Here is a 23,290-nt window from a genome sequence, read left to right on the forward strand (position 1 = left end):
ATGACTCCTCTTCTCTCCGCCGCGTGCCTGCTGCTCCTCGCCGTCTCGCGCTCCTGTCTGTGCCGTGACGGCTCTTCCTCCTCCTCCTCCTCCTCCTCCTCCTTCGTGCCCCCGTTCGCGGACTGCGCTCACAGCAGAGGGAGGGCCGGACACTACCGGGGCTCCATCGACGTTACCGAGTCTGGCGCGAGGTGCATGAACTGGACCGAGGTGTCCGGCGTGTCCGCGCGCTATCCGGGCAGAGGGCTCGGAGAGCACAACTACTGCCGGAACCCGGACGGCAGGATACGGCCGTGGTGCTTCTTCAGGAACGGACGGGGACGCATCGACTGGGGCTACTGCGACTGCAAACAAGGTAGAGCAGAAAGAGACCCCTCAGCCCCGGGGGGATTACATACAGGGAGATTATCTCAACTCCGTACAACTAATTGGCTTAAAGGGCAACTCCACCAGTCTTTCAAAATGTCTGCATAATTAAACTGTTCAGATGTAAACCAAGCCATTCAGAGTGGTCTGGTGTGAAATCTGTTCACAGTGCTGGTCATAGGAACCAGACCTCCACCTTTAAAAGCCCCCTCACGGAAAGTTACTGCTTGAAAAGGTTATGAATACACTGACTGATTTTAATACACACTGTTTTAGAAGTACTCAGATGAAACTTTGGCCTGAAATATAACTGAGCAATATGACAATATTATTGTGATAAATCATGTCACAATAAAACATGCTTTTCTGAACATATCGTAGATATTGTTAGTACTTCAGTGACACTGACTGACTGCCTGTTTTATGATAAAGACAGCAAAATTAGTTCTGTTCAACTAGATTACAGTGTGCAGTATATTGAATAAAAATCATTGTGTTCACAGTTTTTGATAGTATTTTTAAAAATGTAGCACCACTGGTTGTTTTTCTCAGTTCCGACTGATTAGATGTCTAAAAAAATTAATATTATGTTGTATCACAATATTAGATTTTTGCCATATCGCCCACCTTTAGCATGAAATGTGTTTTTGAAGCACATTTATGGTGGAGAGGTACACTCTTAATAAAATGGTTCTTTAAGAGCTCTTTAGTAAAGGGGATAATTCTGTTTAGAACCATGAGGTCTGTATAGAACCATTTCATGCTTAAACAGTTCTTTGCATGATAAAATTGTTCTTCAAATTGATGGAAAATGTGATGTACATAGCACCGAAGGGTTTTTCTGTCGTTATGAAGTCAAGCTTGTAACAAAACATAATTTATTTTGGTACTATATAGAACCATTTCCAGAAAGGTTGTAAATAGAACCATATTTTTATTGGCTTTCTGTTGGCTTTGGTCAGCAGCCGCTCAGTTGGTTCCAGAATTATCTTATTAATAGAATTCAGTTGCTTTTGGGGTTCCACAAGGTTCTATCCTTGGGCCAGTGCTTTTTACATTATATATTAATGAAGTTGGAAAACACATTGAAAATTGTAGAATTTTTGTGCAGATGATACTGTCATGTGTTCTTATGTCTCCTCTGTAACATTAGCAGTTGAATATTTGCAGAAAGATTTTAATTTGTTGCAGAAGCCTTTACATAGTTTGAAGGTAGTGCTGAATGAAGGGAAGACAAAGTGTATGTTGTTCTCCAGTAAACAATTTTAATGGTACAGTTATTGACAGTGTTCTGAGCTACAAGCATTTGGGAATTTGGATTGATGACAAGCTATCTTTTAGGGCACACATTAACAAATATAATAAATAATAAAGAAAGTAAGAATTAAATTATTTGATTTTTATGTAGACATAGAGCTTGTCTGTCTGTTGAAAGTAGAAAGAAAGTTGTTCAAGCAACAATTTTATCAGTATTGGTGAAAAAACCGCCACCCTATATTTCCATCCTATATATATTTAGAATAAGTGAAAGATGTATTAGAAATAATGACTGGCTGGTGTTGAATGTAGCATTTTCATCTACAGAATTTTCATTGCCCTTTTAGTGTAGAACAACTTTCAGCTGAGTGCTAAAATACAGCAACTCTCACCTCTTAATCAATTGAAGGTAATTTTAAACACTTTGGTTGATGTGAGTTGTAGGCATAATTTAATGTAAACTTTGACTTGTTTAATTTTTTTTTTAAGTTTGTTCTAATTGTTTTAATCATTTAGACATTTTTATATGTATTTTTATGTATGTTTTACAGAGCCCCATTGCATATGAGACCTAGGCCTCAATGGGCTAACTTGTTTCTGTATAAATAAAGAACACACACCACTGTAAAGAAATCGGAGTCAGTCAGTTTCTCTACAATTAACCATTTCACATCAAACCACTCTGAATGACCTTGTTTACCTCTAAACCATTACATTTTTCAGAAATGTTGAAAAATCTGAGGAAGCTTGAAAGTGAGAATTATCTGTTAGGAATGTGTATTAGCTCTTCTCCTATTGGCTAATCATTGAGTGTTGGCTTAAAGTGGAATTTCACCGATCTTTAAAAAAATTCTTCATAATTCAGTCCTTGAGATGTAAATAAGTCATTCAGAGTGTTTTGACATGAAATGGTTTATTTGTAGAGAAACTTACAGACTCAGATTTCTTCACAGTGGTGGTGATGGGAACCAGGGGTCGTGATGATTGCAATACAAATATAGCCATTTTATTTACTATCCAAAACCACCATTAAACCTACATGTGTCTTCTGAGTTTTGTGTGTGTTGTTGATAGTGACAGAATAGTGGCAAAGCTGAAAAAATAAAGTTTTCTTTGGGGACTATTCTGCCTTAGAAGGCCCAGCACGAACCTCTCCACCAAAAATGAATTTCAAAAGTTCTATTAAAGGGCAAAGACTTGTTGAGACCATAATCACGCTGGTGATGTAATGCACAAGGAAAAGTCCAACAGTTTAAAAATGTCCCTCAGCCAGAGATTGCAAGGATTTTAGGTGTTTCACCCTCTACAGTGCACATTATCATCAAAAGATTCGGGGAAGCTGGAAAAAATCTTTGTGTTTAAAAAGCCATAACCATTTACTGTAATGGTTTCCTTCGAGGGAGATTTTAGAGGCATTAAATGCTTCAGATGTCTGGTTCCTATCACCACCACAGTGAGCATCTATCTCTGTAACTTTCACAAGAAGGGCCTCAAGAATTTGGATTCTCATGAATCAAACCACTCAATACATCTCAACGATCAACACCAATATTTTTTAAATGAGTGAAATTGCCCTTTAAATCATCTGGCTGGATTTCTTAATTAGCCTGATGGCTTAGGCTCAAAGTCAGATCTGTCTAATAGGAGAAGAGATAAGAGATAAGAGAACGTTCTATTGCTCAGTCCTCATACTGGGCTTCAAATGATGCGCTTTTACTGAGAACATCTTGCTTTGTGAAGTTACCCCGGATCAACAGCGCCCACCCCGTGAGACAACTGGCCTTTCAGTGTCAACGAAATGTTGCCCCCTTTTGGTGCTTCAGTGTTTCCACTAAAAAAGGCTGATCTTTTGGTGGTCACACACTCTTCATTTTTGGGCGAGGACACTAGAGGTGAAGCCTGTTAGGACTGGAGAAGGCATGCAGGGCGAGTTCAGACAGGCTCACCCGGAAAAAATGCCCTCCGAGCAGCACACCTGCATATTTGGCAACAAACACTAGTGAAGCTAGTGATAATAGTTAGATTCACCTTTACTGTCCTTCTTATTGAAAGTGGGCTTTAAAACAGCATCACATCTGAACTCTTAACAATTAAAGAAGGTCATTGCATGGATGTTAATGTAGGAATGTAGGCTAATTAGCTAATTAACTGCATCTGGAACAGTTAAAATGATGTTTACCTACATTTTCCAGAAACTTTCTTGAGGTTAACTTGGAAAAAAGCTTTCTTTAGCCTTCTTAAAGGGCAATTCCACAACTTTTTACATTTCTGCATAATTTAGTCATTGGGAAACAGTCATTCATAGTGGTTTCATGTGAATCAGTGCATTACAAAAAAATACAGTCTCATATTTCTATACAGTGGTGGTGATAGGAACCAGTGGTCACAATGTCTACAATGCAAATACAGCAATTTTATTTACTATTTAAAACATATGTGATGTTGATAATGGTAAATATTGTATTCCCAACATGCTGCGTTCCTAGAATGGCTTTTTTAAAAATATGTTTTAGGTCCAAAATGTCTCTCATACGTATTGTAAAACAATGTCTCAGACATCAGGCAGTGCATGCATAACCACTTCTTGTATTAACTTTGTGTTGTAGCTTTTAAAGGCATTAAATGTTTCAGACATCTGGTTCCTATCACCACCACTGCAAACAGTTCTGACTGTGAGTTTCTCTAGAGCGGAGCATTTTACACCGAACCACTCTGAATGACTCTGTTTATGTCTTACTCATTGAATTAGGCAGAAAATTTGAAAAATGGGTGGAATTGCACTTTAAGTTGGAAATGAAAACTTGCAATATCTGCAGTGCCTGCGCTTCTGCTGTGTTTGAAATAGCTGTCTTTCGTATAAACATGGATATCTATATAGCGAGTGGCTATTCTAGTTTGAGTAGCGACTGGTTGATCATGATGAAGGGCAGTTTGGAACGTCTCTATTTAAATTATGAATGATGCTTAAAGAACAGATCATTTTATACATTAAACTCATTCAGAACCTCATCCACCCCCAACTATACAGGTAAACTTACTGAGAAAAGTGAGAAAGTGTACATCCATGCTTTGACAAGTTACACCCAGTTGATTTCAATAATACGGACATTAATATGTGGCATATTTGAGTGTGTGTGTTGTTATGCAGTGGAAATGATATTCTTTTTCTTATGCTGAGGCTTTAAAACAGCATTAAAAAGCGTTGAATTTGATTTTTCAAATTGTGCAACTCCCAGCAACTTGAAAATGCTGTTTGATCTTTAGATTCTATAATAATTCTATATAATAAAACTGGTAGAATAAATGCTCTTCCAAGACAATGATTCTCCATCACTGGACTACTCTAGAAGCTTTTCACAAGAAAAGCTCATCTGAAACTGTGATAAAGCAGTAATCACATCCATAAAGTCTCAGTGATATATTTAAAAAAAATGACCAACAGGTCTACATCAGTGACATGTCCATTCAAATCTCATTCATGCTATTATGTATCATAAAACATTCATTTTAATGCCATTTTCACAAAAAACATATGGAGCATTTCTATAATGTTTTCTCTGATCTTTAAAATTCAAAGACTATTCGGTTCAATTCTCTTTCACAATGATTTTACCTTCTTAACAGTGTTCCACAAACGTTTATTCAAAATAGAGCTGGACAATATGACCATATTTATCGTTGTTGTGATATATTACATCACAATATGTCACAGTATGCTTTTCTGAGCATATCATGGATATCGTCAGTACATTTTCAACTGCATGTCTGACTGCAAAAAAAACTGTCCTATTTGACTGGGAGTGTTCAAACCTTTGCATACGACTGTAAGGATCTGTAAAAAGGGAAAGAATATCTGAACATTTGTTTGCATTTTGCCTGTAAGTTTTCATGTCCAAACATCACATTTGTAATACTATAAGAGTAGTTTTATTAAATAAGCTATATCACATTAGGTGTCAGGATAAATTCTTTAAACTTCAGACAGTAACTCATATGCCTACTAATTTTACTGAGATGTTTTGGATTGTTTGTGAAGAATATTTCAGCCCTTTGACCATCAGCAGAACAGTTTTTACTGGAAAGACAATGTAAAATGAATTGGGAAAAGTAACCCCAAAGTGAGCTACAGCAAGTTTTATAGTCTCGCACAACTGTTGACAGAAACCATTTTCATTATTTTGGCAGGTTGAACAGGATATGGGTAGCCAGTGCTTTGTGTATTGTTTAGTTTATGTTCAGTGGGAAATCAGTTTTAATGCTAGACAGTTACTGTCACTTAGCTGCAGTTTTTCACTTAGTCTGGAGTGGCAGATACACGGCTATGAAATGGTAGTAACTAGACATAAATAGTAAGATGCATTCTAATACATAATCTTATCCCAGATGGTTACTAATATGTGTACATATATATATTATATATATATATATATATAATGTGTGTGTGTGTGTGTGTGTGTGTGTGATGGTACGTATGTGAGTCTGTATGCAGTGGCTCTGAGGGTCATCGTGAGAGACATCCTTTGTGTCATTATTTGTGGCAGTTTAAATTTTCTCAAATTTTGCCATTCATTTCCAATGTGGAGAAAATTGTGTTTGAACGGACGCTGTAGGAAAACTGTCCTTCAGTTGTCAAACCAACTCAAAAATGTGAATATAATTATGCTGATGTGACAGTTTTCAGTCGTAGGTAAGGTTCTGGCTGAGCGCCAAGATTCTGGGCGAATTTCCACAGTTTTTCTACTGTGGACAAGTGTACAGCACTAATGGGAGGTCTTTGTGTGTGTTTGCCCATGATTTATAGCTCTAGTGAGCGCAACAGCCGGGCCACACATGTACACTGACTGAGTGTGCATGCACATGCATAAACACACACGCGTGCACATGTGCGAAGATATTTATCTTTTCTTTTTAAGAGCCAAAACTATACAGTCAGTGTTGGAACAAACCTCCTGTCTCCATAAAGAGTAACTTTAAAGAAGAGGGCAAAAACATTCCTAACTCTCAGCGTAAGTTAATGTAAAAAAATGTATAACAAGTCATTTTAGACCACTTCTGTTGGTCCATTCATCATGAAATGATGATACTGTGGGCAGCTGGCATTTTCAAATTATATAAAAAAATCCATAAAAAAAACAAAACAAAAATTGTACAATGTATTCCAACTTTCCAAGTTAAATTATTCCAACTTCCAACTTTTCAATGCATATATTGTATGTATTTATAAACTTCATACACGCATTAGTCGCAACCCAACAGATAAAGACACATTTTAACAGTCAGTTTGCAGTTACCTCAAATAAATGCAATCAGATAAATAATTGTGATAGGCCTAAAGGGATAGTTTGGCAAAAGAAAACTTCAATAAAAATTGCATGTAAAAGACCAGACCTTCATATATATCTGTACTTCTACAGATATTTGAACCTCAAAAGTACAACAGTACAAGTACACACAAACATTAAACGTGTATGAGATGTGGGAGAGAGTTGCTGACCTTCGTGAAGCAGATGGGAGATAAAAGCAAATATTTGAGAGTGTGAGTGGTTCCACTTGCTTCCACAGAGCTGATAAACTGTTATCATATTGTCACGGCGAGAGGGGAAGAGAACAACACTGAGATGCTAAGAGACTTAAAAGAAAACAAAGCCACCTGACTATTCTAACCGCGGTCTCCTAGAATTTTAGTCAGTGTGATCAACCCTTATAAGAGGTGATTGTTGTTTTGTTATACTATTTCAATGTAATGTCAATGTAGTTATATAATTATATACATTTGCATTCAATTTATTCATTGTATCAACAGGTTTGAGTCTGCATTTGTAACATTCTCCTATTTGTTTCAAAGTCAAAAGATGACAAAAACAGCTTAGTTCATCTTTTCACGTTTTATATGTATCGAATTAAAATATTATGATCTTTCTTGATACATGTCTTCCAGGCCCACCTGATCAAGTTATAGGTCCTTGGGAGCAAATGTTTTGGGCACTTAACTGGCTACCTTTTTTGTTGGTCAGGGAATTTTTTATGATGTCATAGCAGGGCACATAAGGGGGCTGTGCAACACCACAATGGCAGCATACTCACTGCGGTGCTGGGCACATCAGTGCTATAGACACATATGTTTTTTTTATTGCTATTTATTTATATATTTACTTATTTATTTGTTTATTTATAAAAGAGTGTTGAGTGTTTTTGTTCCGACCCAGAAACAAAGCTCTTGAATTAAATATTCTTGTTATTTATGATAGGTTAATTAAATTAAATTAAATTATTCGTCATTTATTTGTTATTGTTTAGAAAGCGGGTTACTATTTTGATGTGCATTGTTTGCATAAAGACAGTAGCATATTGATAAGCAATGCATTTTACTGCTATGGCATGATGTGAGGTTACAACTTATTGCTGACAGCAGTGCAGACATCACCTTGTATCTCTAAAATGGTAACTTTACAAGAGAAGGAAAAAACATACTCTACTTTTAATGTAAGTCAATGGAACCAGAATGTTTTTCCAAGTCATTTTGGGTCATTTCTTTTTGTCCATTCATCATGAAATTCACACAATGTATAGGAGTTGTCCTACTTTTGTACTTTCAAATTATGTCAAAAGCTGAAAAACGACAAAAATGGACATATGAGATTTTGTTCAGGCAGCAGCGATATTCTAATATTCTATTGTGGTAAAAACAAATCCAAAACAAGGTTATGATCACACTAACGAGAACACTTCCTTTTATATAAGGAATATATATATATATATATATATAAACTCTTCACAAGCATCGACTGAAATCGGGCAGCTGAGAGATTTACTTAATAAAGACAAAGAAAACAAACACCAGCAAACGTAAAAAAAACTGTCAAGCATCCTAAGCTAAAGCGTACTGCCTCTGCAGGAGTGGAATTTTCTTAACTTACATCTCACCTTTGAAGTAGAACGCAGAAACTTTTCTTAGCTCGGGCTGTTTGCCTTTGAAAATGGAGGAGAAAATGAAGTGGACGTTTAGGAAAGATGTGGACAGTGTCAAAAGTGTGATCGACCATAAGGTTGAAATTAGTTCTTTTTTCGCTGTGCCACTTGTTAAGCTCCTAAGAGTCAAAACGGCTGTTTTAATTGTGTTATAATTGCTCGCTGGGGCCCCCTAATGGATTGGGCCTCTGGGCATGTAAAACCATAAAACCAAAGGGATGATCTGGGCCTGATCTCTACAGATTGTCTTGTGAATATGTTTAATATGTGAACAAGGTGCCTCGTTAGCTTAAGTCCTTAAAATCCCAGGCTTATTACATAGTAAGGCTTATTATTCAGTAAGGACTGCAAACTGGCTGAGCTATACTTAGGTTATAGAAGTGTGTAATAAAAATTTGGGCCTGCTGGTGGGCCCTGGCTATTTAAAATAGGTGCTGAATCCAATCTGGAAGTGGCCGCATCAGGATCCGACATGTTCCGGCACAGATTAAGCCCTGAGTCTATAGCTGTGTTTGGAAAAGCTATGGAATTAGATGAATGAATAAAAAAACATGGATCAGCAATACATCGGTAGCAGTTACACCATGGTTAATGTGAGGGATGTGTTGGGTTGTTGGAAAGGTCACAGTGGATCTATTCTCTTGCTTGTTAAGCTTTCCTGAAATGTGTTACTGCAGGAGCAGCAGTAACATGAGGAACTTACAGTTGATCAGAGGAGGGTGGATGCTGTTCTCGGCCAGGGACAATCAGCAATTCCGCAAAAGTATATTGCAAATAAATTCTGTTACTGTTGTGTAAAATACCACTTCATCCCAGTTTTACATTTTCAAGCATTTAGTGATAAAGCAAAGCACTGTAACTGAGATATCTGAGATAATCCATAAACTGTAACCTTATCTGAGATAATCCACTTTAAGGAAGGTAAAGGTAAGTCCAGCAGCAGGGCTGGCAGACAAAACCTGTTAATTAAGACTAAAAGTATGTTTTCTCAGTGATGGTAAAATATGTAAAATTACAGTCATTTAATTTCCAAGAAATACTGCCTTTTACTGTAATTCAACTGTTTCGCCAGTTCAACTAGTTTTACCGTAATGATAACAGTAACCGCCATTACAGGAAACACAAATGTCTGTTAAACAAAGGTGATCATATGTTTTTGTGAATTTATATTCTGTTTCTGTAAATTAACAACAGCAGGATATGTATTGTTTATTTACACACATTTTTCTTCAAAAAACACCACATTAATTTTTATAGTATTTTCACAAGAAAATTAGTGCGTATAAGCGAGTCCTGAGCTCTGTGGCCTGTACTTCAGGGGACAGTAGAGTGGTATGGTAATGCTAACTTTGTGTGTGTGTGTGTGTGTGTGCGCAGGCTCGGTGCGACTGCAGGGCGGAAGGTCTAAGCTTGATGGAACAGTTGAGGTGTATTTGAATGGCGTGTGGGGGACGATCTGTAGCAACGACTGGGATGATAGAGACGCCGCTGTGGTGTGTCGACAGCTTGGACAAGGGTAAGAACATGAACACACAAGCCCTTACTGAAGACATCGTCTCTAGAAGGAAGACATATTTACATAAATTTCCACACATATATATATATATATATATATATATATATATATATATATATATATATATATATATATAGGGGTTGAGTTTGCATGTTCTCCCTGTCTGCAGGGGTTTCCTCCAGGTGCTTCGGTTTCCTCCCGCAGTCCAAAGACATGCAGTCAGCCCAACTGGACATGCTAGATTGTCCCTAGGTGTGATTGTGTGTGTGAACGTGAATGTCTGTGTATCTGCCCTGCAATGGACTGGCAACCTATCCGGGGTGTTTCCTGCCTTCTGCCCAAGCACCCCCATGACCCAGAAGGATAAGCAACTTTGAAAGTGTGTGTGTGTGTGTGTGTGTGTGTGTGTGTGTGTGTGTGTGTGTGTGTGTGTGTGTCTTAGATGCTGAAGAATAGCCATTTTTCTTTATTTGCTATAAATAATTAGTATTTACCAGAGCTGGGAATAAGTCTCTTTTCTTGCACTTCTTTACTCCTTTATAAATATGGCTCTTAGTTTAACGCTTATTTTTGGCAATTGAGATTAGCCTGAGAATGTTATTTAGCCAAAAAATAAGTTGGTCAGTTATTGAACACTATTATAATAGATTATAAATTAGTATAACATTTCAAGATTGGTGAATTTGAACCTCTGTCTACAGACTCAAACGTCACAGTGCATTTTTACATCTTTCCTTTGTAAGATGAGGGATGTACAGTACTGTGCAAAAGTCAGAGACCACCCTCTTGTATTTCATTCACAGTTAAAACAGCCATTAAATACAAATTCATTTATTTCTCAGAAGATATTTCTGAAGTGATTAGATAAAAGATAGTCCACTTGCGTTAGGTAGAGGAAAGTCAAAGGAAAATAAGTCAAAAACAGTAATTTCAAAAACTGCAGTGCAAAAAATGATTAAAGATACAGAGAAAATGGAACTCGCAAGAACTGTGCAAGACCTGGTAGACCACCAAAACTAAGACCACCACCAAGACCATCCCAAACAAATAACCAGTATTTAATCTTTGAGAGAGAGAGGAGAAAATGAAGCTCCACTCTTGCTTCAGATCTGAAAAAATGCACAGGTGTTTCTGTCCATCTTTCCACTGTGAGAAGACAACTCAGTGCTATGAGTCTGAAAGGATGTGAAGCCCTTAGTGAGAAAAGAAAAATTTGCAAATGAAACAAAGAAGCTGCTGTTGTTCTCAGAACAGTGGACTGTCCAGACCTCAACATCACTGAATGTGTTTGATTACTTGCTTACAAGAAGCACAAAATTCAACCAACTTCTAAGACTGAACTTTGGAGGTGTAGAAAAACACCCCTGCAGATTTCTTTGAAAAAGTGAAAGTACATCTCCTGAAAAGAATTGAAGCTGTAATAAAAGCAAAGAGTGGACACGCTAAATATTGAACAACTGATAATCTGTTTAGTTTTCTGTTCAATATGTTTTCTGCTTTTTTTCCTGATGCCACAAAATGAATGGCTTGAACTTTAAGGCTGTTTTGACTGTAACTGAAATGAATGAAGGGTGGTCTCTGAGTTTTGTACGGTACTGTGTCTTTGGCTCGGCTGTTGGAAATGTAGCCTCTGACCGTGTCGGCCGTGAGCTCTCCATGCGCTTTCCACCAAACCATAAAACAACCTTTGTGGGCTCGTGTGTCAGATTGCTCCGGTGTTTGACCCGATCACGTCATCCTATCTCTTGAAAGGTTAAAGATCAGCCTCCCACCTCTCAAGTGTATGATTAGTGAGATGTCCGACTTGCTGCGGTGCACGCATAAACACCCACAGCTGACACCTATCATTTTCGTATTGGAAGCGCGTTGACCCCTGAGGTCATTTATGAGCGTGCTCAGCTCAGGATGATGGCATCGCCTCACGCAAGACTGACAGTTATGAGTTAAAAACAGACACAGGCGCACAGATGCTTTCACTTTTTGACCTCAACAGGGCAGCAAGCATTTGTCCTTTGTAAATAATTCACAAAGCGCTTTCAGTCAGAAGTATTGGATTCATTAATTATGAATGAAAATCAGAAACTGGGAGCCGTCGCAAGCTCTCAGCCTTACATCATTAAAGCTTTGATGTGTATTCTGTGCTTTATGCTCATATGAAGGTAACCGTATGGTGAGATGACGAATGTCGTAGTAGTGGGAGGTATGGCCAAAAATGTATCATGGTATAATGACAATTTGGGTGAGTGTGTGTGTGTGTGTGTATTATATACACACACACACACACACACACACAAACACACACACACACACTCATATCAAGATATAGTGGACCATTCTACTGAATTAGTTCACACTTCAGTCCCACAGTAAAAAACTAGTTTAAAAAAAATCAAATATTCAGGCCTTAGATATTTACAGTGATTATGCTATGACCTATTTAAACACAAGCCATTAATAGGGATAGTGATAAGATAAATCATCATCATTTATCTTATACGTACATTTTAAACCTCTCTTTATCCCTTACAATGAAACAAACTGCTATTTGTGCTTTTAGGACTGATATATATATAAATCTTATATACATACATATATCAGTCCTAAAAGCACAAATACAGTCTATTTAATTTTAAGGGATAAACAGATGCGTAAAATTAGGACCAGACAAATGTTGTAAATGCATGAGAGAAAAAACGTTAAATACATCAACATGTATTTATTTATTAATGTACTGATTTTCACCCAGAGTCAACAAAAGCTGTAATTTGGCCCGGGGTGCCCAAACGTTTGCGTACGACTGCATGTGAATGGGTTGTTTTCTGTGACATCACAAAAACAGTGAATTGAAAACTGTTTTTACAGCTTAGTTTTTAAAAAGTAACATGTAAACTGTATTGTGTGTTACAGTGTGTTACTCCTGAGCTTTAAGCCAGGAGTTTCTAAAGTGGATGCTGAAAGTAAACGTGCATTTCTCCATTTTCCCATTTTTTCTCTCTCTCTCTCTCTCTCTCTGTGTCTCTCTTGCTCTCTCTCTCTCTCTCAGTTATAAGGCCCGTGCGCGTGTCAGCTCTCTCGTGAGGCTGCCTGTGTCTGTGGTGCACTGGAGGACAGTAGGGTGCAGGGGAGATGAAGGGGACTTGCTGCAGTGCTCTCGCTCTGTTTGGAATGGAGGAGAGTGTGCTAACAGACAGGCTGCTGCAGTCACCTGCACACCAGTGGAGGGTACAGACAAACACACAAACACACACAGAGGAACATAGAACTTTCTGTCAAAATAGTCATTAAAGTCATTCATTTTTCAGCATCAGGAAAAAAACGGAAAACGTGTATAACAGAAAATTACACAGAAGCCTCAACAACTAAATATATTATCAAATTTTTTAGTATTTAGTGTGTTCACTCCTTACATTTATCACAGCTTCCGTTCTTTTTTGGAGACTTGCTTTCAGTTTTTCAAAGCAATCTGCGGGGATATTTTTCTACACCTTCAAAGTTCAGTCATAGAAGTTGGATGTATTTTCTGCTTCTCACAATTTAAAAATTAAATCTCAAACACAATCAGTGATGTTGAGGTCTGGACTCTGGGCTGGTCAGTCCATTGTTTAGAGAACACAGCAGCTTCTTTGGTTTGCAAATGGTCTTCTTTTTGTCTATTTCCTTTTCTCAGTAATGTCTTCTTGACAGCTACACATTCATTCAGACTCATAGTGTTGTCTTCTCACAGTGGAAGGATGGACAGAAACACTTGTGGATGTTTTCAGATCTGAATCAAGAGTGGAGCTTGATTTTTTCCTGTCTCAGAGATGAAAGCTTTAGTGCTGTTTATCTGATGGGGACAGTTTTGGTGGACTATCAGGTCTTGCAGGTGGTTGTTAGGAGTCTGTTCTGGTGGTTGTTCTGGAAACTGTTTTTTCACTTTTTTCCTTTAAATTTTTCCTCCCTTATGCAAGTGGACTTTCTATCTAATATCTTCAGAAACATTTCCTGAAAAAGTTAATAACTTTTACTAAACACATAAACACGAATAAATACACAAACCTTGTAGGATGCTGAATTTCTGACCCTAATGCAGGAATCAAGGTGTGCGCACATGCTTTATTATATGTGTTGTATTTATGTGTGTGTGTGTGTGTGTGTGTGTCTGTGTGTGTGTAGCTGCAGTGTTTGTTCCGGTGCGTCTCTCTGGCGGAACGTCTGTGTATGAAGGCCGTGTGGAAGTGTATCACGCAGGGCAGTGGGGCACGGTATGCGATGACCAGTGGGATGATAACGACGCAGAGGTGGTCTGCAGACAGCTGGGACTTGGGTAATACGCACACACACACACACACACAGGCAGTTAGTTAGTCAGGCCTGACCTGCTTTCTTTAGAACAAACTCTTCATTTATCAGGAAGCGAGGGCTTTCACTAACACTGGAAAATATGTGAGAGAGAGAGAGAGAGAGAGAGAGAGAGAGAGAGAGAGAGAGAGAGAGAGGTTGTCAATTGTGCATAAAAATGTGAACTATTTTTATGGAAAGCTCCACAAAGACAAACCTAGTCTGTATCTCAGTAAGACAATAAGAGAGAGGGAGGAGGGGAGAGAGAGAGAGAGAGAGAGAGGGAAAGAAAGAAAGTGAGAGGGAGAGAGAGAGAGAAAGAGAGCAAGTGAGAAGGAGAGAGAGAAAGAGCAAGTGAGGGAGAAGAAAAGAGAGAGAAGAAAAAACGGTGAGTGAGAGAGAAAGAAAGTGAGAGGTAAATAGAGAAAGAAAGAGAGTGAGAGGAAAGGAGAGGTTGGAATTCAGAGAAAAAAAAGAAGAGAAAAGGACAGAAAAAGAGAAAGGGAAAGGAAAAAGGGAGAAAAAGAGGGAGAAAGAGAAAAGGGGAGAGAAAAGGAGAGAAAGCAAGAGTGAGTAGAAGGGGGAAAGAAAAAGAGAAAGAGGGAGAAAGCAAGAGAGAGAAGGGAGAGAACAACAGAAAGATAAAGAAAAAGCAAGAGAGAGATGGGGAAAGAAAGAGAAAGGAAGGAAAAAGAGTGAAAGAATGAAAGGGAGAAAAAAGGACAGAGAAAGAGAAATGGGAAAGAAAAAGGAAAGTAGAAAAAGAGAGAGAGAGAAAATGGAAGACAGGGAGAGAAAGAAAGGGAGATAAAGCAAGAGAGAGTGAAAGGGGGAGAGAAAAAGAGAAAGGGGAGATAAGGGGGACAGAAAAAAGGGTTAGAAAAAGAGCAAGAGCGAGTGGAGAGAGAGAAAGGGGGAGAGGAAAAGAGAAAAAAAAGGGGAGAGAAAGGGAGAGAGAGAAAGGGGAGAGGAAAGGAGAGAAAAACAGAGAAAGGGGAGTGAAAGAAGCCGATAGAGAAAGGGGGAAAGATGAGAGAGAGGTAGAAAAAGAGCAAGAGGGAGTGAAAGGGGTAGTGAAAAAAGAGAAGTACAAAAAGAGACAGGAAAAGAGAGAAAAGGGAGAAAAAGACAGACAGAAAGGGAAAAGAAAAAGAGAAGGAGAAAAAGTAAGAGAGAAAAAGCAAAAGAGAAAAAGAGAAAGAGCAAGAATAACAGTGAACAGGGAATAGAAAAAGAGAGGAGAAGAAGAGAAAAACAGGGTGAGAGAGAGAAAGGGTGGAGGCTGGGTGAGTAAAGAGGGTGCAGTTCAGAGAGAGAGAGAGGGGGGGAGAGCGTAGAGGCTGGGTGAATAGAGATAGAGAGAGAGAGAGAGAGAGAGAGGGCGAGAGCTCTGTAGTGGTTGAGTCTGATTGTGACTGATGAGTGTAATGTGTTAAAGACGTGCTCCACAGGCAGCTCTGCAGGTGTGTGAAGAGAACAGAGCGCAGCCTGAGCTGCAGGTGATCATCAGCACAGAGGAAACAGGAGTTCAGGCTGATTGAACGTCTGAGCTGTTTATAAGAGTTACAGTGTGTTCAGACGGCGCTGAGCTTCATTAGCATCGGCTCTTTAACTACATCATCTGTAGCACAGCTGCTGTGTCTCTCTGATGGTGAATGTGTTCAGCTCAGAGTGCGTGTCTGTGAATTAAACACTCAGCACTCTATCTCTCTCTCTCTCTCTCTCCTCTCTCTCCTCTCTCTGTCTCTCTGTGGGTTTATTTGATTTCCAGTTAAAACAGCCATTAAGTACAAGTTATTCATTTCCAGGAGATTTTTCTGAGGGGATCAGATGTAATAAAATTCACATGCGTAAGGAAAATGAGAGTCCTAACAACCACCTGAAAGTCCTGGTAGACCACCAGAACTTCTATACCTGTATATCTGTACTTGTTCCTCTGTTTGTGTATCTATCCATGTGTTTATATTAATGGTGTCAAAACTAAAACAGTCAGAATTTATTAACGGCGCTCATTTTTTCATGTTAGTGCTAGTTAATTTTCCCACTTTGACCCTTTGCACCATATTTAGTTTCCAGCCTGAAGCCCACCCAGCTGCTCATGTGCTGTTGCAGTGAATCTGCAATTGAATATAGCTACAATAAAACGCACTACTTTTTACATTGGAAAAAAAACTTATTTAGGGGTCAAATTCGAGCAAATAAGAGAAACGTGATTAATTGTGATAAACAACACAAAGAATATGATTTATCGCAGTTAATTATTTTAATCCTTTGACAGTCCTAATTGTTTTTTTTTGTAGTTTAAGGAGTGTGTATTCTTAAAGTAATGTTTTAAAAATAACTGTATTGTGAATACTGCTTTTTTAAAATGTAGCATAGTAATGAATACAGATTTAATTTCTGTATTCTTAATACGCATTTGCGATACTTATTAACTGTAAGACAGCCGTATTTTTTTTATTCAGTTGGCATATGTTCTCTAGAAGTTTCCTCCTGAAAATTAAAACGTATATACATTCTGAATGTTGCTTTTTTTATTTGTAATGTGGACTGAATACAGATACTTCTTACTCTTAATACTTACGTATTACGAACAGTTCCAACCCTGGTATTAAATGCATTCTGCTGAAGTTTATTTCTTCCAGTCATTCAATTAAAACAAAACACACTGCTTATTACATGGAGAAAATCTTTCTTTGGGGTCAAATTTGAGGAAAAATGATGAATTAACTACACAAAACAATGTGATTAGTTGCGATTAATTGTTTTAATTATTTCAATTTCTTTGACAGTCCTAGTTTTTTCATTCAAAAAGTATTCTAAAAATATTCTTCTAAAAATGTACAAAGTAACTATTGTGAATACTGCCTTTACGAAAGGTAACATAGAAAGAATACAGATACTTCATTTCTGTATTCTGAATATGTATTCTCAATACTTGTATACCGTTACATCTCATCCTTTCTAAAATATACATTTTAATGACGACTCATATATTAAAACAAAATGCGCTGCCTTTTAAATAAAAAAAACTTTCTTCAGGCTCACATTTGAGCAAATTACACTAATGCGATTAATTGCGATTAACGACACAAAATATGTGATTGATCATGATTAATTATTTTATTGGTTTGAAAGCCCTAGTTTTTTTTTTTATTTAGTTGGTGTAAGTATAGTTCTTAAAATGTAAAAACTGTATTGTGAATACTGCCTTGTCAAAATGTAGCATATTAATAAATACAGGCTCAGTGAATACAGACTCAAATGAATACAGTTAAATTCTGTATTCTGAATACACATTCTCAATCCTTATATTCCATCACATCCCAAAACACGTGTAAATACATTCTGATAAAGCTTAATTTGTCCACCTAGATACCTGTAACAAAATGCACTGCTTTTATATCTTTGTTTTATCTATATATTTTTAAACCTTTCTTTAGGGTTGTATTTAAGTAAACAAGACAAATGCGATTAACTGTGATTAACTACACAAAAGAATTCATATAATTGTGATTTTGATTGTTTCACAGCCCTAATTTTTTTATTCAGTGGGTGAGTATTCTATGTGAGAAGCAACTGTATTGTGAATACTGCACATTTGAGCAAATAAGACAAATGCGATTAATTGCAATTAACTATATAAAATAATGCGATTAGTTGTTTCACAGCACTAATTGTTTTCATTTGGTTGGTATGTATTCTAAAAGTATTTATATAAAAAAATGTAAGAAGTAACTGTATCGTGAATACTGACTTTTCAAAAGGTAACGTGGGCTGAATATGTGTGTATATATATATATATATATATATACTTCTTATTTTTGATAGTTATGTATTGCATAACATTCCAACCCTGATATTAAATATATTCTGATGAAGCTCATTATGTCCAGTCCTGCTTTTTACATGGAGACAATCTTTTTTAGGTTCAAATGTGAGGAAATAAGACACAATAAGACAAGATTGTGAATAATCATGATTCTTTGAATCACTTGACAGTCCTAGCCTCTATGTGTTTCTGTGTGTTTCTATATGTTTGTGTCTGCAGTGGTACAGCTCGAGCGTGGGTGAGGGCGTATTTTGGCTCTGGTGTTGGTCGTATGCTGCTGGATGAAGTGAGCTGTACAGGAAATGAGCTCTCTATAGAGCAGTGTCCTAAATCAGCCTGGGGGGAACACAACTGTGACCATACAGAGGACGCTGGAGTCTCCTGTATTCCCCTCACAGGTACATACACACAGTCCACTCACTCCCATACACACATAAAACATAACTCAACATATTTCCAGAGTCTTCCAGAACATCTGCAAAAACTGGACCAGACTGAAGACTTCATAATGTCCTAAAACACACCTACACTGTACAGTAACACTCCTCACATCCTCTAAACCATTAGTTTAGCCTAGTTAGCTACAGGTGCCTTAACTGATAGTTGATGCAACATCAGGGATGTTAAAGGTGCAGAAGTACTGCTTATATGGAATAGTATACCCAATTTATTCAAAAATAAGCTAAATGTACACAAAATCATTATTTATAAGGGCACTTTCTATTTGGAGGTGACTGTCCCAAACCCTAACCCCTAAATTTACACTTGTAAAAATAATATTTATGTTTTTATTTGTTTGTTATGTTTAATGTTTTTTAAGATTATTTTGATTTCTTTTAAAGTGAAGTTGAAGGATTTAGATTTATCATGAGTTTAATTCTTAAATTAAAAAAAAATTAAAAAGTGTTTTCATGTCACGACGGAAACACAAAGAGTTTCAGTCCATATTCAGTCCATGAAAGAGTTATTTTTTTTTTACTTATAGAGCAGGAAGTAAGACTGCATCCCTGTCCCTCATGGCCACATGGTGAGCAGTTAGATCACACTGTTTTAAACTAAATGTGTCTGAAAATCAGTGTGTAACATTAAGAATTGTCACTTCTGAAACACATATTTTCTGCAGTTAAATAAACTTTTTCGTGTTTGACTGAAAAACAATGATTTTCTGTGTGTACAGCTGTTCAAAGCTGTGTTTGATAGTCATGTGCTGGCTATTGTTTTTGAGTTCTGCCCAAAATTAGCTAAAATTGTCACGACTGAAACAGTCACTACTGAAACCTTTGGTGGCATTATAATTGTTTTAGTAGTGACAAAATAGAATGTTCACTCATTTATTTGAATGAAATAACATGATTAAGGTGTACGGTCATTTAAAACAAAAGGATTTTAGTCTAAAGTCCAAGTCAGTTAAAAGTCCGAAATGTGCTGTCGTTATTTTTAAAATAAAGTTTGAAATGTCACAAAAATCACTATTTTGGTGTGTGGTTAGATAACTGGCTATTATGGTTAGGGAGGGGAGCTACCCCTAACTGTTACATTCAGGAATATTAGCTAGATACTCTGTAATAGCACCCTCTTTCTCTCTCTCTCTCTTTCTCTCTCTCTTTCTCTCTCTGTCTCAGATGGTTCAGTGCGGTTGGTGGGTGGAGCTGGTGGTTTTGAGGGCCGGCTGGAAGTTCACTACAGAGGCCAGTGGGGCACTGTGTGTGATGATGGCTGGACTGCCACCAACACGCAGGTCGTTTGTAGACAAATGGGCTACAGGTAACACACATATACAGCAATGAAATCCACTAATATGATCAACACTACCTGTCAAAATGTTTTAATTGTTAGTTTACACGCAATAAAGAGTTTTTTTTATTACTTAATTAAAAAGTAACAGCAAATAAGTTCAAATTTCAGAAGAAGCCAAAGACCCCAACTTAAACCCCATCTTAAGAGGGTTAATGTACATCTGATTACAAGTCACAAACATTTTTAAGGATGGTTACGGGAGGAATGTGTCACAACACACAGAGCTGCGTATCTGCAGACTGGTTACAGAGCCCATGCTGGCCTCGGTCCACTGAATGCGAGCTGGACCTTGGACCAATGGAAGAAGGTTGCCTGATCTTATGAGTTCCATTTTCTTTTACATCATGTGGATGGCTGGGTATGTATGTGTGGGTTGTTTACCTGAGGAAGTGATGGCACCAGGATGCACTGTGAGAAGAAGACAAGCTGGTGGAGGGAGTGTGGTGCTCTGGGCAGTGTTCTGCTGGGAAACCCTGAGTCTGGCATTCATGTGTATGTCAATTTGATTGAGCATTTGTGGGATGTGCTGGATGTGCTGATTGAATATCTGTGGGATGGTCTGATCTGAGGCTCCACCTCACAACTTACAGGAATTAAAAGATCTGCTGATAATGTCTTGGTATGATATACCACAGGGCACTTTCGGAGATCTTGCAGAGTTCATACCTCAGTGGTTTGGAGCTGTGGGTGGCACGTGGAGGACCAATAGCATATTAGGCATAATGTTTTGGCTCATTGGTTGTGTCTTTAGCCTGAAGGTTGATAATTGTTTGTTCACCTATTTTGCATAGCACATCAGAAGCTAACAAAGTACAGCACAGTTTGATAATTACCTGTTAGCTATACATGTTACGGGGGATGACTGGCCTAACACCTGAAAGCAAGCTGTTCTTCTTCACTGTTTGGTCACGGAAGGCTGAAAACTCTTTCCCTCATTGTTAGAGTTAATGTAGTGGAGAGACATGCTTTCCTTAGGTGCACTCATGGGTCGCAAGTGACCGTACTGCAATATGTGGCAGCTCTTCTGGAATTTCTTTTTGAACTCTGTGATTTTGCAGACAAAGCCGATGAAATGCTGAGGGATCAGCTTGTTGGGAAATTGTACAGTCAGAGGATCCATGAATGACTGTTAATCGAACCAGAACTTACTCTGAATAGAGCCATTACTATAGCCACATAGATTGAGAATGCTATGGAGCATGCTAAATCCGTTTTGCAGACCAAGTTCATGTGGTACGTGTGAAGACCTGCGCCTTGAAAAACTGGAGTAAAACCAGTGCTCCTCTGACTACAACTACCGAACCTAAAGCCCACTCATGCTTCTATTGTGGCTCAGGAAGTCACTTGGCTAATACCTGCTGCTAAGGCAATCTGTAAGCAGTGGAAAAAAGGGACACTGCTTGTGTTTTCAGGTCTGCCCAACCGCAGACACACTCGGTTAAAGAAGTCGAAGTACGAGAGCTAACAGTGCTGTGCCTCCAAGGCTTCATGCGTCCTAGTTGAGCTGACAAAATGACACGTACTGTTCAAAATTTAGACACCAGACTCACATGCTGTGCCTGCTGAGTAGGTAGTGTATACTGGCTTATCAGTCTCTATCCTGCCCAGTTCCTTCTGCAGCATTTTTGCAACATTCCACTAACTCCTGCCACCGTCAGGCTTGTGACATATCCTAAGACTCACATCCCTGTGCTTGGCTGTGTGTAATGAGCATGTCAACAGAGAGCATCACTACACCTGCTAAATCTTTTATTGTTGATGCTAGAGCTGCACTACTGGCAGTGGATCTAGTGACGTGTCTGTGCTGGCACATTATAGGGAGCACTGTACTGTCCTCAGTGCCTTCATCTCCAAGGACTGTACTGTATCTGTCATTTCACCACCCATTGAATGTATCAAAAACAACTTACTTGTAGATCAAGTTTCAGAAACTGTCTCAAAAACTGTCAACAAAAGCTGGCTACCCCTGTCCATCAGAGGTGCTGTTTCAAACCAACTGGCTAGTGGAGTCATTGAGAAAATAGATGCATTCAGCTGAGTGTCCCCCATAGTAGTCACTCAAAAGAAGTGTGGGTGAGTTTGGATGTGCATGGATCCATGAGAACTGAATAAGGCTGTGATCACTGACTGCTTTCCTCTTTTTTCAAGCTTCTTTCAGCACACAGAGGCACATCTCATCTTTTCTACTATCGACCTGGCCAGGTCAGGTGCCTCTACATGTAGACAGTCATGACCTGGCAGTGCTTATCACACGTGACGGACTGTTTAGATACTGCCATGTGGCTTAGCGTCAGCCCCTTCTGCACTTCAGAAAATGATGATAATCACATTACAGGGCTTATCAGATTTGCAGAATTACCTAGACAACAGCAGCATATATGATTCTACTCCAGCTGAGCATAACAAGGAAGCTGTATTCGAGGCAGGATTAGTACTGAACTATGACAGATGCCAATTTCATCAGAGTAGCCTTTTGTTTTTGCGACACAGTGTGTCTGCAGAAGGCATACGGAAGATGAAGTACACATCACAAACGCTCCAGCATCTTCAGATGCAAAGAAACTTCTTGCTGACAGTCCTGCGCTAGCCCTCTTTAATCCTGCCTTGCCCACAGTAATATCTTCTGATGTCTCTGAGTGCAAAGCACAAGTACTCGGTTGTTGAGAAGGTGTTTGTGCAGTAGAAAAGTGGCACACTTACCTCTAGGACTGTCGCTTCACATTACGTACAGGTCACCAAGCACTGACTACTTTGTTGACTACCAAAGGCTTTGGCAAAGCTGGCATGCATATTGCAAGGTGGTCTGAACGCCTTCGTTGTTTTAACTGTGATGTGGTTCACAAAATGCAACTGCTGATAGCTTGTCTCGGTTGCCTCTGCCTGTCTCTTCTGAGCCATCTGCTGACACCGAGACTGAGTATGTTGCTTTGTTGTCTGCTGCCCTTAACTTATTTTGAAGTTGTTTTGTCTGCATGCGCAGAGATGACTTCCCTGGACTTGCTGATTTTGCATGGCTGGCCACCATCTCCAAAGACACCCAGATCTATATATTACTCTACTAATATGCTTCCATACTACAACATTAGGACTGAACTTCAATGAAGGATGATTATGTGTTCAGAGGAAGCTGCCTAGTTATACCTGCTGCTCTTGTTGCTCTGGCATCCTGCCCCTCTTCAGCCAGTACCTCTTCCAGAAGGCCAGTGGCAGAAATTTGCAATGGACATTGTGGG

General features: G+C 38.5%; 1 protein-coding gene across 1 annotated transcript in view; it reads left to right on the plus strand.

Moving 5' to 3' along the window:
* The window catches only part of prss12 (serine protease 12), a 63,095-nt gene continuing 39,805 nt past the window's right edge, over positions 1 to 23,290 (plus strand). The window contains exons 1-6 of the mRNA XM_036583401.1: positions 1 to 355; positions 9,970 to 10,108; positions 13,152 to 13,330; positions 14,264 to 14,414; positions 18,480 to 18,658; positions 19,883 to 20,024. Of these exons, the coding sequence (XP_036439294.1) occupies positions 1 to 355; positions 9,970 to 10,108; positions 13,152 to 13,330; positions 14,264 to 14,414; positions 18,480 to 18,658; positions 19,883 to 20,024 (1,145 nt within the window). The remainder of the gene's footprint in view (positions 356 to 9,969; positions 10,109 to 13,151; positions 13,331 to 14,263; positions 14,415 to 18,479; positions 18,659 to 19,882; positions 20,025 to 23,290) is intronic.

This window comes from Colossoma macropomum, unplaced genomic scaffold (assembly GCF_904425465.1).
Source record: "Colossoma macropomum unplaced genomic scaffold, Colossoma_macropomum, whole genome shotgun sequence".
Lineage (NCBI taxonomy): Eukaryota > Metazoa > Chordata > Actinopteri > Characiformes > Serrasalmidae > Colossoma > Colossoma macropomum.